The sequence below is a fragment of the Megalobrama amblycephala genome, linkage group LG12 (genome assembly GCF_018812025.1).
Source record: "Megalobrama amblycephala isolate DHTTF-2021 linkage group LG12, ASM1881202v1, whole genome shotgun sequence".
Classification (NCBI taxonomy): domain Eukaryota; kingdom Metazoa; phylum Chordata; class Actinopteri; order Cypriniformes; family Xenocyprididae; genus Megalobrama; species Megalobrama amblycephala.
In genome coordinates this window covers 24315204-24332814 of record NC_063055.1, presented here as the reverse complement: position 1 = coordinate 24332814, position 17611 = coordinate 24315204, and the positions used below count along the sequence as shown (strand labels likewise).

Below are 17611 nucleotides of genomic sequence, written 5' to 3'. Positions count from 1 at the left end.
GTTTTGAATTTCTTCGATCTCTGGATATCCAAACTGAAATGTTTTTTTTATTATTAGCTTGGATTAATTTGGTGGACAGTCTGCAGTTTGCAGTATTAGTCCTCAAGCTTTTGAGTTTAACAAAAAGTCACTTAAAACCTAAAAGGACAAAATTGTTATTAAAACACTTTAACTTTTTTTATTTTATAAAAAAAATAATGGATGCAGCATGACTTGTTAGACTTAATCGTTGGCGATTCGTTTTAATAATCCTATACCTTAGCAAACCTTACCTCTACAAAAAAGCAAGAACTAAGTGACATTCTCCTAATAGATTAATTTACTTTAGGCCTATTCTTTCTGTATCTATAGGAATAAAATTGAAGTTCTGTGCTTTTGCGATGATAGAAGTGGAAAGAAGTAACAGGTGAGTTGATCACATTGATGAATTTTATTCGCAATGAAGATTGTACATTTTCTGTAATGCTTAATAAAGATGCAACTGTATCAGCGTTTTGATCATTTTATTCATGTGTATTAATGATGCACTAACCATAAATCTTCTTATTTCTATTATCTTGCTAGTTTAAAATGTTTAATCTGGCGGTGTCAACATCTCCCGCTGTTAACTATAAATTAATGTGCTGCTTTCTATTAAAAAAAAAAAAAGTTTGGGGGTTTTGTATGGTAAGTAGGCTATGCTAGAAAACTTAATTGTAACGTAAAATATCATAATGTAAAATGTTGCCACAATGTAGCTACCTAATATATATATATATATATATATATATATATATATTAGGTAGCTACATTGTGGCAACATTTTACATTATGATATTTTACGTTACAATTAAGTTTAATCTGTCCATTATATATATATATATATTTAATCTATCCATTATATATATATATATATATATATATATATATATATATATATATATATATATATATATATATATATATATATATATATGTATGTATGTATGTATGTATGTATGTATACATATAATTGTTATATAGGCTATGATCTCGATTTACAGTATTAATTTCGAGTAGCCATAGCATATGGGAGTAAATATCAATAGTAGCCAAAGCATCTTTTTCCTGTCTGAAATTCTACATAATATCTAAATCAGCGGCAGTCTATTTTTACTGTTGTTTTAGGCCGTGCAATTGTTTCACAAGGTTGTTTCATTCTGTAAATCCAATCACAATGATTTCTTCTAACCTCGTTCATGTCTCGATAATAAAATACGTTGCTTCTTCAACGCAGATTAGGCCTAATTTCTGAATTATAGGCCTATTTTGTCCATAGCCTGTAGCTAATATGGCATTTCAGCAGCTTAGGCCTATATGATTTGTGTGGTCATAGATCCGTAAAATGCAAAATATCTTAATTTTGTCATCGATCCTTTATGTAGATGGGATAAATCATAATCACATTTATTCAGGGCATTTTATAGCCAGTTGGGTTGATCTCTGGTGGGATTGAGCTCTGACAGCGACCGGCAGCGTCACGCGTAAAATGTTCCTGGATCAAAACCCATCAATTCAGGCTACTTGGGTGATTTAATGTTATTTTATTGTGACTGACTCGATTTAATCACATTGCCCTATCTCTCATAACAATTTTGTTTTATTAAGAGAAAATTTTTAAGAGGTAGTAAATGGTTAAATGACAGGAGCCGCACGTGATTGATTTCTGGGCGTATTGAATCAGACCGTCGTCTCACTCTTTCCCTCCCAGTTCACGGGTCTTTGTTTCTGATCCTCTAAATCCCACCCACTTGAAATGGAGAGGTGGAAAAAAATCCCCATCTCGCTCGCTCATACACTAACTTGCCCCCTGTTAATAGCATCCTAGTCCACTATTTGCGCTCTTGTGCTCGGGACGAGGTGATGGAGACTGAGAGTTGTTTGTCTTTCTCCTCGCCTCCAAACAGGATCACGCCGGAGAATTCACCGGGTTTGGAGCATAATTCCGGCTCTTTCTTTCCGTGTGACGACCTTCAAAAGTCTCCGCATCTTCCTCTAGCGCATCGACATGAGTTTTTTATGGGACGCTACGCTGACGGCGGCTCCGCGGACTTTACGCACGGCGTCAGCACAACAAATCCCCGCGCCTCGCCTGGAAAGCATACCAAGTATTTGGAGAATATGAATCAGGATCAAAAGCCTTCTTCGATCAATGAGAAGAACTCTTCATTTTATGAGACTAAATCCGATGGTAAGTGATTGTAGTTTTGATTTGCACAATTGTCAGCAGGAAAAAACCCTCCAAACGCTATAATAATAATGGTATATTAAAGTTTAGAAAACTTTTCAAAAACTCCATCTCAAAACGACTAAGAGGACTAGAAATGTGACAAACCATTAGCCTAATGTTTTCTTTAATTGACACATAATTTCTTAAAAGTGTATGGCAATTGGAAATGTAAATAAACTATAACATTCCCTTAAAATTATATCAGATCAATTAAGATGGTTTTTGTCTGTGATTAGAGATAGATTAGGCCTATTTTAATAATTAATTTCATTATTCTTTTCGGTCGGTCTGTAGGCCTATTTCGTTCGATCTGGAATCCAACTTGTTAAGCATTTTGGAAATGATCGGCTAAATGTCATTATTAATGTCATTATTTTTATTAGTTCTAAATATACAATAATCTAACTTTACTAATAAAAATATAGGCTACAGATCTCAATAACAGAACAGTAAATACGACACATAATAAGGTAGGCCTATCAAGAAAAATACCAACATCTTAAAAATAAGCATGTATAGGACAATACACTTTAATAAAAAATAAAATTTCTTCAACACTTTAGGTTCAGCAAAGAAGCATTAAAAACCCTTTTGGCCGTATGAAAAAAAGTTGATGTTCGTTGATGGTTTATATATGGTTTTCTAAATAATTACAAACAAGGTATACATTTATATTTTATTTAGGCTATACTTTTGTTACTTAAAAATGTTCTGTTAGGCTTTAAAAATATTTTAACTACCACCATTTTCAGGTTGTAGAGATGATCTCAAATTGCCGAACCGAACTATTCGACTATATTTAATATTTTTATATTTTGATCTTGAAAAAAAAAAAGAAAAAGAAAAAAAGATTGACCCTAAATAAGATTTTGTTCTTGTTGTTTTTAGCGATGTATTTTACTATTTTTTTATTTTTATTTCAGGCCTTCTCCCAATAGGCTATACATAGAGCGTTTCGTCCTCAGACTTTTCCATATTAGGCCTATGAAAAAAATCAAGCAATTATATAGTTCTAGGATCATTGATAATTATTTAAACAGGAGGTTGAATAACCTTCGAAGCGATATAACATTTTTTTCCCCCTTATACCGGACTGGAACGATTTATTTCAACCGCAAGTCCCAATTTTAGCAGACCTAAAATATTGCGATGTGAAGGCCTAATGCTCAGAAACAATATTTCTTCAGATTACAGCATTCAGAACACCATTTGCTTTTAAATGCTTTACTTTTGTCACATATTCTAAAGACGAACATTGATTTTTCTTTATGGAATAGCAGAACTGCTTGAGGATTCTAAATTCGTTTAATTTATAAACGATATTGTTGATTTTTACCATTTTACATATACGTCAACAAGCAAGTTTCTATTTCTGAAATAACTTATTTGATTTAAGATCACAAGACTTGTTCAGCCAGTATATGGTCTTTTTTTAGCCTTTTAATTGGGAACCTTATACCTTATGGGGGTGTGTCTAACAAATATAGCCTGGATTTGATTGGTCAGAAGGGAACACTGTTATAATGAGAGGTCAATACTTCATTTCAAAGACAGACTCTCCTTACTGTTGGCTTACAGTATAAGGAACAGAAAAAATGCACGACTGTTTCTGCTATATGGACGGGGTTTTGGGTCTATTTTGATGCACGATTGCACTTTTGTAAATAATTTTGTAAATAATTCATTTATTAGGCTTTTTGAAGGCGACTATAGAGACATCTTGGGATTTATCGCATAAAAATGAAAATGGATAAAAAGCTCTAAATTCTTTCTCTAAATGACACTAAGATAAATCTCAGTACTGTTCTTAAAACTGAGTTTTCCCCCCTGAACTATTTCAAGACATCAAATATAATGCTTTTTAAATTTATGCAGCTCTATAAATGGCTTCTTCTGTTTTGGTGGAAATTAAATTAGGAAGAACCATAATTCATTTCTGCTACTTGTAATCATTGAGCAAAGAGACACATTGAGCTGTAAAGCAAACTGCCTGAAGACATTTTATGACCCAAGCAGATGTTTTTAATATCTAGAGAAACATCTATTTGATAATTTCACTCTAATTCAGATGGAAACCAAACAGCATCAATTCATTGATCATTATCAAACAATAGGCTATTATGAGATTAGCTATATGAATGTCCATTAAATGCTTTTAATATAATAATTATTTTTATTATGCCTCACAAACAAGATTTTTACTCCTGTATGTATTTTATACATTAATCTACATTTCTAAGAGACATAATTCTGTTGTTTTATTGATCTATGATCATGCTTTAAACATTACCTCTTCGTTCAGGCAACTTTGAGAAACTGCACAAAGATATCTGAAAACATGAATCCAGCTACAAATAGAAATGGCATTCAATAAAAATGAGGAATACAAATATTGCATTACAATTTTTCTCTATATTTTGGATAGAAGTAGTCATGAAGGAAAACTATGGTTCATTCCTTTTAAACAGCACTTCCCATCCTTAATATTCTCTTGAGAAAAGCAAACACATCCTGTTTGAATGATGTTTATTATTTTAGTGATTTTAACGGATCTTTTTTTTTGTTGTTGTTGTCAAAATTCTTCGACTTCTTACAACCTTTTAACCTGTCGCATCATAATAGCTATGGATTTAGTAATGACATGCTTTTTTATTGTGTTATTCAAGCAAGCTTCTAAGCTAGCAAACATTGCAACATTCATTCTAAACTCAAACCATTCAATATCAAGTTTCAAGCTTAATCAAAACAGTAAGCTCTGACAGTGTGTTTTATTATCCCTTTTAAAGTATGTGGAATACTCAAAAACAGACAGAATATTTGAAGGAGAAAATGTTTCACTATACAAGGTTGGTTTAATGATCTACTATTTAAAATAAGAAGCAGATATATTTTTGATTTTATGTGCCTGTTGCACACCATTATTTCAATCCAGTCAGGAAGTACATTACATAAGCACAGTTGATGTACAACATAGCAATTTACAGTAATATATACAGCGATTGCTATTAATATATCACAGATCAACATGTGTATGTGTTTTAGCTAAATGTATATAGGGAATATAATCATATGAAAATTTAAGATAAATACTGCATTATAAATCTGTTTGCTGTTTAATTAAAACCCACATATTTGACATGCTTTTTTGGTTAGTTTTCTAGCTCAGATGAGGAAATATTCAGGCTATACATAAAAAAGTAAATAGTAAAATAAATAGTCATTAACAGCAGTTGAGTTGACAGAAAAATCACTGTACTTACTCAGAAAATGTTTAATTAGCCAATGCACAGTATTTACATTTATTTATTAGAGACTAAATGGTCACTGATCTGTATTTAGCGGCAAATCTCGTTGGTCTGTTACTCATTCTGTCTTGGTCTTCAGGAGAGAAGACCCTACCCAAACCCCTTGGCTACCCTGCACTAAACTCAGAGTGCTGTGGAAAACTGAAAGAGCCGTCCAGTGAGCTGGCTGGAGACTCCATCGCTGACTCCATCGATCTTTCTGGAAAGAACAAGAAGCGGCGAAACCGGACAACTTTCAGCACCTTTCAACTGGAGGAGCTGGAGAAGGTCTTTCAGAAGACACATTACCCAGATGTGTATGCAAGGGAACAGCTGGCACTGAGGACGGAGCTCACAGAGGCAAGAGTGCAGGTGTGTTCGACTCCACCTCCTGCGACACTATCTATTGGTCAAAAATTTGGGGTCTGAGATTTTTTTTAACGTGTTTGCTCAGCAAGGCTGCATTTACTTAATCAAAAATACATTATAAACAGTAATGCTTTCACAGATTATTACAATTTAAAACATCAATCAATATAATATAACATTTTATTTTATTCCTGTGGTGTCAAAGCTGAATTTTCAGCAACATTACTCAGTGTCACATGATCCTTCAGAAATCATTCTCATATGCTGATTTGGTGCTTCTTATTATTAACATTGAAAACATTTGTTTGTTGAACAGTTCTTTGATGAAAAGAAAGTTCGAAAGAACAGCATTTACTTGAAATAGAAATCTTTTGTAACATTGTACTGTCACGTTTGATTAATGTAGCCTTGCTGAACAAAAAGTATTAATTTCTAAGTAAACTTTTTTTTTGAGTATTAATTTTTAAATCAGCTTTTGAACTGTATAATTGATCATATGATTTAATAAAATAATCTGTTGGTGTTTAATTCTGACAGGGCCTACATTTATATCAATCGATACTTCAGCTTAATAAATGTGTTCTTTCCGCAGGTGTGGTTCCAAAACAGACGGGCCAAATGGAGAAAAAGAGAGCGCTACGGGAAGATGCAAGAGGTGCGAAACCACTTTGCTGCTACATACGATATCTCCCTTCTCCCTCGCTCCGACACATACCAGGTACACACACGAATATGCAAACACAGAAGACACAGAAAGCGTAAGACAAGAATACATTTTTTCTAGTATTTCAACACACACTGGGGAGTTGCTTTGCATGGTTTGGCTGGGGATAGAGAACATTGTAACAAATTACATTTGTTGTCAAACACACAGAGATTGAATTTAGTTTTAGGGGCCATTTACACGACACCATTTCCAACAAAAAACTGAAAACTTTTAATGCCTTTTTAGCCATTCATTTACATGACAGTGGCTTTTGGGGGCCTGAAAACACTAACTTTTTTCAAAATGATACAGTTATTGTCTCCGTGTAAACTACAAAAATGTTGTAATGAATTTTTGAAAACGGTAATGTCGTATTATCGTATTCAGTCTAAAGGTACAGAGTGTTTCTTTATAAAGTGACATTGCCAACTACTGGCCTGGCATGCATAATACAAAAAAAAAAAAAAAAATACATATATATATATATATATATATATATATATATATATATATATATATATATAAAAATTTGTTGTTTTCGTGGATCAGAGTGAACGGGGATTGTTTTGACAATGTTGTCGTCTGTACACGAAAAACACAAATTGTCGTGTAAACGTACCCTTATATTATCTGATGCAATGACATCAATCTGGTCACAAGGTATATAGCATATATAGCATATAGCAACATGAATTATATATCAGTTACTGTAATGCAAAAATAATGTAAAAGGAAAAAAGATAAAGATTCTCAAATACTTTATTTATGCATTTTTATTATTTTTCTTTTTTAGACAATATTCTATAATTATCTTTAATTCTAAGACATATTAGAAAAATTCACTAATTTCTTTTTTGTGTTTATTTTTGTTTTAATGTCTACTATCTACATAGATGCAAAATAACCTATGGCCAAGCAGTGCGGGAACGGGAGGCGCGGGCGGAGCGGCCAGTGGTTGTGTTCTGGGCACAGAAAACATGGCGTCATCCTGTATGACCCCTTATCCCCATCCTCACGGCAACCTACCGGGGCTTATGGGTATGTCTGCATCTGCAGGCCATCCTCATCATCATCATCATCACCACCACCCACCCCACCACCCTAGCATCAACGGGATATACTCACTCCATGGCTTCCCAGGAAGCCTGGGGGCCCATTCCTTTGAGCCCGGACCAGAGTCTGAATACAAGCCCTCGGGCCTGGTGGCCCTGCGCATGAAAACCAAAGACCCCGGGAGCCTGTTATCCTGGCCGACATGACCGTGCGGCTGCAATTGCGATTACAATGACATCACTGAGCCAACAAACATTTAGCATGCCTGCACATACCGGCATGTTGGTGTTACTCAGAAACACACAACTGAAAGACACTATTTTTAAATGCTAAATGTACACATTTCTTTTTTGCAGGCTTCCAGGTGTTTTCACTGCAAAGAACCGGACTCTTTATATTGATCTCTTTCGCTATGGAAGCATCTCATTTGTTTGTGTGATTTTTTTTGAAACCTAATGAGCCATAATGGGCTTTGCACACAACTACCTTAATATAAAAAAATTTCTGGGATACTAAAAAAAATTGTAAAAATGCTGTTATGTTAATTACCAAAGAGGATGTGCAACATGTTTATTTAAGTATGTTAATGTTAATCTCATAGTTTCAGTGTATGCAGTGTTTTAGCCCCATTAGCCCCAGTGAATAAATGATTTTACATTTCCCAACTTTGTGCATTCAAATACGTCACACACTAAAAACACCAAATAAATATGTGCTTCTTTTCAAACCATGGCAGGAATTAAGCATCTCTGCATATAGGTTGCATTTTGTGTTGCTGATTGCCTATTCTAATTAGGGATGTGTGATATGTATCTTATTGGTTATCGATGATACTAGAGATTTTATTTTTTAATTTTGGTTAATATCTTGCTCGCTCACTTCTCCAATTTTTACATTTAGCCATCATCTAACGCTCACTTAATCTTTAAAAACACTCATAATTTAATCCATAATTTATTGTTATCAAACATGAGAATTTCATATTGAGCATTAAAGAGTTACCCAAATTCACTTGCTGCATTAAAAATAATTTGTGTAGTGTTATTTTTAATTTATTTAGAAAAAATCTACAGAATTTTATTATCTACCCAAATTGTAATATTCATGCATCCTTAATTCTAATCCTAAAATATATCTGGAACACTCTACCTTTTACAAAAGTGAAAAGGTATCTTTGTACCTTACTTACCTCCCCTAAATGGTACATATTAGTACCTTAAAGGTACACATTAGTACTTTAAAAGTGCATATTAGTACATTAAAGATACATATTAGTACTTTAAAAGTATATTAGTACCTTTTCACTTTTGTACCTTATGGGTACTGCTCCAGTGACGAGCACCGTACCTTTTTCTGACAGTGAATGTGCGGTTTTAGTAACATAGCAGATTGAACAGGCCCGATCTCATAAAATTCTAATGCAAGTTTGTGTGCCAATTCCTTAAGGCTATAGTATATAGAAAACCACTTTCATGTAAGGTGAAACGTTTTGTATTTGAGAGAGGACATGGCCATCTAGTGAAATTTTAAATGTGTGTTTTGCTGGCTGGCTGTAAAGGCTGTCAAATGTCACTCGATACATCAGCAGCATGTGACAGCCCTGCTAATACAAAACCAACTAAATAACCACAAGCCCTTCACTCCTGGACTGATGATGGATTCCAAGGTTTTTCTCTGTCATACCCATCAATAGTTGGTCTGGGGTCTGACAGCAGAGCACAACCACAAAGCCTAATGAATTATGAGTCAACTTACATGTTATGCTACTGTTTAATTCAAAGGTTTTGGACAACAATCAAAATATAACTTTGCAGTGCAGACTCCAAGTTCCTGAAGCTGGATCTGTGGTGGATGTATTGGATAAAAAAAATATATTTGAACATGAAATAAAATGCACATGGGCCTCAGTATATAATCAAACTATAGTCAAATTCAAATTCTGCCTGGTGAAAACATTTTTGCACATTAAATTTCTCTGACATTGACTTTTAACTAAAACTATGTCCCTCATAGAGTATACAGTTGATCATGTTTGATGTGCTTTTGTAATCCCGATCCAGTGAGAAATAGATTAAGTTAAAGTGTTCTGTTGATACAAGTGCCAAACAGCCTTGAGGAGGGCAGTTCTGTGACCAAGCAATGGGACTGGTGTGGGTTATTCATCTCCATCTGGGTTTAATGACCGCACGCCAATCCTGCCAGCCACTCTTTCAGGGTGATTCACTTAATTTAGATGACACATAAGAAGAAATTGTTCGAGATGAAAAAAGCTGCAGTGACAGGATTTTCAAAGCTTCTCTCGTTTTCCTAATTCTCAAAATGGGAACAGATCAACAGTCGCTTTGGGGCAAGCATTTCCTGCTGCTTCTTGCTTTGTGCATAGAGGATGACAGAAACGCTGGATCACATTAAGTGCCAGTTTAGCGGACCGTGCCGTGTTTTGGAGAGAGCTGACATGTGGTTCCAATAGAGGACAGAAAGGGAGGCTGACAGAAACTCTCTCCACACCCACAGCTTCGAATTCCAGCCTGATCTTTCAAGAAAGTGGAGACAGCTCCAGCTACACATGCAAACTGATTAAAGATTAAAGGATGTGATAAAGAAATCAGGAAAACAAGAGAAGCGTTACTAAATGAACTACAATGAAACACAATGGCAGGATGAAAAATATACACAGAGAGAGTGTAGTGAGCTAACTGTTGTAGGCTGTGACAGGACAGACACACAAGATAAAAGTACACTTATTCTACATATTTATGATTAATATGGTAAACCATGAAATCTCCAAAACTTTTGAGAGAACCTGTTAATGACTAGGCCTGCAGCAGTTTGAATGACAGCTTGGCAGCTGACTTACCTACTAAATCCACTATACTTAAATAAAAATAATGTGTTAACTTGTGCATTTTTGTGTATCTTATACTTATTTGTAGAGGTGTAAAGTACTTGAGTAAATGTAATTAGTTACTGTACTTAAGTATCTTTTTGGCTACTTTGTAGTTGTACTGAGTATCAAAGATATTGGCAATAGTAAAAGTAAATGTACTTTTTACTCCATTACATTTGTGATTAATAATGCAATTACAAATTACATTTTTCATGTCAGCTAACTTTTTCTGCAGCAGTTTGATTCTGATATAAAGAAGCGATATCGCCATCTAAGTGCATTGAAGGTACTATATCTTGTGCATTTTGCCTTTACTCCCCCAAAACTTGTCAGCAAGGCTACTTTACTTAAATGTGAGTGCATTAGCAGGTAGTTTCTGATCGCAGGTGTTTGATTTATTAGAGGAAATGACTGCAGCTGGTGATGAAGCTCAAACCAGCACATGTAGACTTTGACTATTTAATCTAACTTAACATTATTTTATTTATCCACTATATTGACAAGACCGGTTTGATGGATATTGGTTAACTTATGGCCTTTTTGTGTGCCTGAGCTTAATTGAGACTTGAGAATTTGTAGACGTTTAAAAGGTTGTTGTGTCGACCTTGATTTATTGGAATATTGAGGTGTTCAATTTTATTTTGATTTTAGAAAATAAACTTGCATTTCTCATCTTACAAATCAATTGTTTCTTATTTTCACCGGCATGTCTCTCAGGTGTTGAGGACTATGCATCTCTGAGCCTACATTCAACATGAGTAAAATACTTGTTAAAATCAGATACTTTAAGACTTTTACTGAAATCATATTGGAATTGGTTCCTTTTTGTAATGGAGTCATTTTCGATGTAAGGTATCAGTGCTTTTACTCAAGTATAGTTTTTACACCTCTTATTTGTAATTGACAAATAATTTGTAGCCAGAAAGAAGTTATTTTCCTTTAGCAGATATCTTTCTGAATTGCATGCTTGACTGTGCCCTTTTCCATAACATTTTATATTAGCATTAGCCTTTGGTTATTTGGGAGAAAATATTCCACCCCTTCTAAAATTATTTATTACTTAAATATTATTCATTTTTATAACGGCGAACCGCGCTGACTATGCTAAATCTAATACCGAACCGACATGGTTAAAAAGCTGTTCTTCACGTTTACACTAACGTGACCCTACCGTTCACCACAGTGGAACAGGCAAACATCACCATCTGTTGGACATAAAGTGAACTACAATATTTTGTAAAGTTTTATTTATTTGACCGCTCACAATTTATAAAGGTTACATTTGTGATTTAAGTGAAATGTAAAACGAAATTCCCGGTCTTTAGCATCAACTAAACGTTAAACACTTTTTTAAATTCAAAGAATTTCATTTTTTTCCCCTACCAGATTGATTGATTTCATCGTGTTTATTAAAATATTATGGAATTCGGTGCAATAGCAGATATACTATTTTAAGTGCATGACCTCAAGACCTCAGGGAAGATTAGTTAAATGTAACCTCTCTTGTTTATAAAGTGGCTATGGTAAATATTTGACGTTTGAAGCTAAAATGGTGTACACCGAGACTGGGCGCTGTACGGGCGGTCTAGATTGACAGGCAAAACAACCAATGGCGTTGACGTTTCTCAGAGATTCAAACCAATCAAAGTCGGCGGGCGGGACATGCTTTAGTCTTGACAAGATGGCGTATGCGGTTGTTTTGCCGCAGGGACACTGAACAAATTATACAATTTCTCGTGTAAATTCGTCGACATCGCAGTAGCATAACTGTTAAAAAAAGTGTTTTGTTAGACGCGCAAAGCCAGTGGATATCTACCATGAAAGGGAAAGAGCGGTCGCCGGTGAAAAAGCGTTCAAGGGCCTTGGATGATATACGAGACAGGGGAGGAAGCCACCCGACCAGTAAGAAAATGGGGGTTATCTCGATTTCTGGCGGTGGGAGCAACAACGGCAATAGTTCTTCTAAAAGCGAAGGAGGTTCTGCACGACGGGGGCTGATCGGAGACAAAAGAGATGGAAGGGATTTTGACGGACATGTCTCCAGTCGGACTGGAAATAACCACGGTTACACCAGCCCTGTTGCAAGCTCGAGCGGTAAAAATCATGCGTCGAGCTTGTCCTTAGAGGCGGCCGCGCGCACCAACTCGCGTGGAGAATCGCGCGCCCCGCTTCCCACCAACGAAAGTGAGTACAAAACTTTAAAAATCAGCGAGCTCGGCTCCCAGCTGAGCGACGAGGAAATCGAGGACGGCCTTTTCCACGAATTCAAAAAATTTGGTGATGTGAGTGTTAAAATTAGCCGAGTCAACGACGAGAGAATCGCATTCGTCAACTTTAGGAGACCGGATGATGCCAGGGCGGCAAAGCACGCGCGAGGCCGGCTGGTGCTGTATGACCGTCCTTTGAAAATTGAGGCTGTCTACTTGAATAGGCGGAGAAGCCGCTCTCCGGTAGATAAGGACCATTTCTCTGTCGTAGCAGGCCATAGACATTTGCATACCCAGAGGCCGCTCTCTCCAACCGGTCTGGGTTACAGAGACTACCGGTTACAGCAGCTAGCGCTGGGTCGGCTTCCTCCTCCCCCACCCCCTCCCTTACCCAGAGAGCTTGAAAGAGAAAGAGAATTTGCCTTTTATGAAGCGAGGGCGCGGCCCGCGTACATCGCAGAGCGAGCCGCTCCTTTCCGCGAGGAGGACTTCATCTCTCCAGAGGACGACCAGAGAGCCAACCGCACACTATTTCTGGGTAATTTGGATATTACTGTGACTGAAAATGATTTGAGGAGGGCTTTTGAACGATTTGGGACCATCACTGAGGTGGACATAAAAAGACCCTCTCGGGGCCAGAGCAGCACCTATGGCTTTCTTAAATTTGAGAACTTGGACATGGCCCATAGAGCAAAAATTAGCATGTCTGGGAAAGTAGTGGGCCGAAACCCCATAAAAATTGGCTATGGCAAAGCCACCCCCACCACACGCCTCTGGGTGGGCGGTCTTGGACCTTGGGTGCCTCTGACTGCTTTAGCCAGGGAATTTGACCGCTTTGGCACTATTAGGACTATAGACTACAGAAAAGGGGACACCTGGGCTTATATTCAGTATGAAAGCCTGGATGCCGCTCAGGCAGCCTGCACACACATGCGTGGATTTCCTCTCGGTGGTCCCGACAGGAGGCTCAGGGTGGACTTCGCTGACACAGAGCACCGCTACCAGCAGCAGTTCTTGCAGCCCCTCCCTTTGCAACACTATGAAATTGTGGCTGAGTCTTTTGTCCATCGCGCCACCCCCGAGGCCATCAGGGTCCGAGAACGGACTCCCCCACCACTGCACTTCAGAGAACGAGAACTGTATGCCGGGGCTGAATGGCCTGCCCCTGCTATTCGTGAACGTGTACGAACTCCTGCATTTGAGCCCCTTGAACATTTGGAGCGTGAACGACGGCGAGAGGCGTGGTCATTGGAGCGGGAGCTACCGGCCAGGGACGCTGCACGCAAACGACGGCTCATGGAGGATGGGAGACATCTGGAGTGTTCGCCTGACAGCAGCAGCGAGTGGGCGGCCCGACGTCGCAGACCGCCGTCCCTTGAAGGCAGCCCGGGTGGGAGCAGCCGAGACGGACGATTCAGCGACTCAGAGCGGCCAGCGAGAGCGGACCGGGTGTCCCCTGCACGAGAGAGCCGCAGCAGCCTGGACCGAGCCCCTGGTGAGAAACGCATGAAAGGCAGCAGCCTCTCAGAATCCGGTGTCGGCGCAAGTCCAGCGGAAAGAAAACGCAAGGCAGGTGATTCAGCCAAAGGCGCCTCCAAGAGGGACAGATCCGAGAACAGCTCCAAAAGCAGCCAGGCTTCAAAGCAGGATGCAGGGGGCAAGCTGAGCATGGCCTGGAATGGCATGCTGCTCCTAAAGAACAGTAACTTCCCAGCCAGCATGCATCTCCTGGAGGGGGACCTGAACGTCGCCACCAGTCTCCTTATCGACGGCAGCACGGGCGGCAAAGTCACTCAGCTGCGCATCACGCAACGCCTTCGCCTCGACCAGCCCAAGATCGACGAAGTGTCTCGCCGCATCAAAGTCGCAGGCCCGGGTGGGTATGCGGTTCTACTGGCAGTTCCAGGCAGCACAGAGGAGACTTCGTCTTCGGACCCAGCAGCATCGACGCAGAGGCCCCTGCGCAACTTGGTTTCGTACCTGAAGCAAAAGCAGGCCGCCGGGGTCATCAGTTTACCCGTCGGGGGCAGTAGAGATAAGGACAACACTGGGGTCCTGCACGCATTTCCACCTTGTGATTTCTCTCAGCAGTTCTTAGATTCCTCTGCGAAAGCTCTTGCCAAAACGGAAGAGGACTTCCTGGTCATGATCATTGTGCGAGGAGCATCCTAACAATCATATTATACACTAAAGTATTGTTAAATGCAAGCTTCTCTTAATGTCTCTTAATTGCATGCTCTCTAAAGCAGAAGTGGTACTAGAGTAAAGGGCAAATGTTATTACCTGCTCTGCCAAACATGTACAAAAAAAAAAAAAAAGAGAGAGAAAAAGGCCCATTCGTATAGCAAAGTTTAGCTCTATAGCAATATATTTGTTTTCCATTGCAATTTATTCAGATGTCTAGTTTGTGATAAGTTGTACCCTGCGTAAAAGAATGAATGATATTGGGCATATTAGAATAGAAATTTAATTTGCTATTGGTCATTAAACACTGTCTAGTTACAATACTTCCCATCAACATGTATTTCAGTCAGATTCCAGACAGTTATCCCTGTACAAAATCATTTCTGTGTTCATTCATGTTCATGGTTATCAATTGATCCGATTTAATGGGAACCTGGTTTGTGTGTCTTGATGCTTTGAACAATCATTCAGTAAAGGGGAGTGTAAAATAGGGTATATAGTGTTGTAGGCAACTAAAACCGGCAGAATATTTTGCTCAGTGAACTGCATGTTAATGCTAGAGTTCTACTGTAAGCTGTTGCAGAGGTTTAATATACAAAGATGTAGCCAAAAATGTCATCAGTGTTATATTGATTGAAGCAGCCTGCGTTTTAACACCCCTTATCACATTAAAAATAATTTGTGAACATATTTTGATTATAAAAGTAGGTAATTCTAAGCCCTCCTTAGACCAAAGCATAACGTCAAGCATCAAATTTTGTGTTTAAAGAAGAAAAAGGTATTTCACACATACTGTTTTTTTTTTTTTTTATGTTTTTGGCTTACATTTGAAAGGTTTTGAATGAAGCATGATTCCGGTTTCAAAGTGAGATTGTGTTAAATTATGATGGGTGTCCGATAATTAATTTGATTGCATAATGTGATTTTAATTTTATTTTCCCCATAGGACTGTCATAATTTTCCAGATAAATCCTCTTTACAGTGAAATTGTTAATACTGGTATTCTTATAAAGGTCTCTTTATAAAGATACAAAAGCAGACATTTCAAATCATCAATGTTATAAGTGCATGTGGCCTATAATGTAAAATTTTGTCATTGTCACCTATAATTTGCTAAATATGCCATGTGGATAGCACTGAGAATTTAAAGAAATGAAGCCCACATATTTGTACAAAAACAGAGACTTGATGCCCTAATAATTTGGTCCTATGTTTTATTTCATTGACATACCTTCAGTTGACAATATAGACGTACATTTAAGTATGTTTATTGTTTAACAGCCATTTATGTTTGAAATATTACACACTGTTGTGGTTCTTAGGTGTTTGCATTGTTCAAATGGTTTTAAAATGACAGTCTATACTTTTCTCTGAAATCCTGAAGAAGTAGAAATTTGTGTTCTTAGTCTGTTTAGCTAATTGCAGTGTACTGATCTGATGCATAACTAACATCTTTTCATGTATGACTTTTCTATTCTTCACACTAAATTGTGTTTTAAAAGTTGATCGATTGGTGATTTCATGATATAACAGCTCTTTGTGTACACGATTAAATGGACATACTTGTACGTTCAGTCCCGGCCACACAGGACAGGACAGCAAATGGACCATTCCACAAGTGGACTTCACATGGCTGGAAGCAGAAATAATTGTTTGAAATGATTCAGGAGCCCTTTGGATGCACAGGGGCAAGAGCTTTCCATTTAGTGTTAGTGTACTCTCACTGAGAGCATCTACCTGCTTGTGTAATTGTTTTTTTTTCTTTTTCTTTTTTTTTCTCGTGCTTACAATTCCCATATTTAAACGGAAATAATGACACTCTTGATTTGTGCTGTGTTTACCTAATTTCTTGATTGGGGAGAAAGAGGAAGCGTCACTCACTCCTTGCACAGCTCTTGACGTGGCTGTTTGTACACACACAAAAAGTGCACTGGCCCCTCATTTGATTATAACACGCTATCAATAAATTGTTTCATTTGAGGGAGAAATGTTTATTCCTTGGAAATCAATTGAAGAACGCCTGCGCTGCTTTTTTCGGTTGTGTTTCGGGAGGAATTGTTGCTCAAATGCTTGTTTCTGCTCAGGAAAGAGAAATTCTCCTCCTTTGTGTTCGGCCCGGGATCAGTCATGGCAGTGAGAGCGAAGGGCGAGAGAGCTCTTTTGAGGCTCGATGTTGTTGTTGATCTGTGTTTTCCACCCTTGTGTCCCTGGAGTTGCCCCACATGCTAAGTAACCTGAGGGTGCTGCCGCCCCCCAACCCTCAAACAGATCAGGGAGAAAGGGGCCGTTCTGCTGAGCGTTGAGAATGAGTGGAGAGATGATGTTTTTGCGCAGACCTTCATCTAAACTGAAATATCTGTTTCAGCACCTTTCGATTCTCACAGGCGTGGCGGCTGCTCCCCGTATGTGGCCCTCAGCTGGAAGTATCCAGGCTTGCTGTAACCTGGCCGGCCACACTATGCTTTGCCAGCACGACTGCCTGCACGATAGAGGCCCCCCGAATGAACCTCATGTCAGTGATTTCCAATTCAGAGGAGCAGGCATTTGTTTATCCCATCCTTTGATTTCGTCTGATATGATTTTGTGAAAATCAGTGAAGGAAGAGGATTTAGAAAAGCCAAAAGCGATTTTAGCCTTCGAAATTGTGTGCGACTCGAATCGAGTTTTGATAGC

At 38.1% G+C, this 17611-nt stretch overlaps 2 protein-coding genes across 4 annotated transcripts; both read left to right on the top strand.

The window, feature by feature from the left end:
• The first annotated feature begins 345 nt into the window (after positions 1-345).
• alx3 (ALX homeobox 3) lies at positions 346-8849 on the top strand. Of its 3 annotated transcripts, XM_048211332.1 has the most exons (5): positions 346-406; positions 1926-2209; positions 5633-5904; positions 6494-6619; positions 7501-8847. In XM_048211332.1, exons 1-5 carry the CDS (start codon positions 381-383, stop codon positions 7864-7866), a joined length of 1074 nt encoding a protein of 357 aa, XP_048067289.1. In that variant the 5' UTR covers positions 346-380; the 3' UTR covers positions 7867-8847. The 3 variants fall into 3 exon arrangements, with proteins under 3 accessions (XP_048067289.1, XP_048067290.1, XP_048067288.1); XM_048211333.1 differs by lacking the exon at positions 346-406 and having other exon boundaries at positions 1244-2209; positions 6494-6556; positions 7501-8849; XM_048211331.1 differs by lacking the exon at positions 346-406 and having other exon boundaries at positions 1251-2209; positions 7501-8846.
• A 3369-nt stretch (positions 8850-12218) lies between these two features.
• rbm15 (RNA binding motif protein 15) lies at positions 12219-16922 on the top strand. Its single transcript, XM_048209849.1, has one exon. The coding sequence runs from the start codon at positions 12365-12367 to the stop codon at positions 14924-14926; it is 2562 nt and encodes an 853-aa protein (XP_048065806.1). The 5' UTR covers positions 12219-12364; the 3' UTR covers positions 14927-16922.
• The last annotated feature ends 689 nt before the right edge of the window (positions 16923-17611 follow it).

What these genes read in the sequence shown, in the direction of transcription:
- alx3 (XM_048211331.1), top strand. Translation starts at nt 1,882, where the DNA reads ATGGAGACTGAGAGTTGTTTGTCTTTCTCCTCGCCTCCAAACAGGATC. An exon ending in TCACAGAGGCAAGAGTGCAG is followed by an intron (nt 5,905 to 6,493) that starts GTGTGTTCGACT and finishes TTCTTTCCGCAG; the next exon opens with GTGTGGTTCCAAAACAGACG. An exon ending in CTCGCTCCGACACATACCAG is followed by an intron (nt 6,620 to 7,500) that starts GTACACACACGA and finishes CTATCTACATAG; the next exon opens with ATGCAAAATAACCTATGGCC.
- rbm15 (XM_048209849.1), top strand. Translation starts at nt 12,365, where the DNA reads ATGAAAGGGAAAGAGCGGTCGCCGGTGAAAAAGCGTTCAAGGGCCTTG.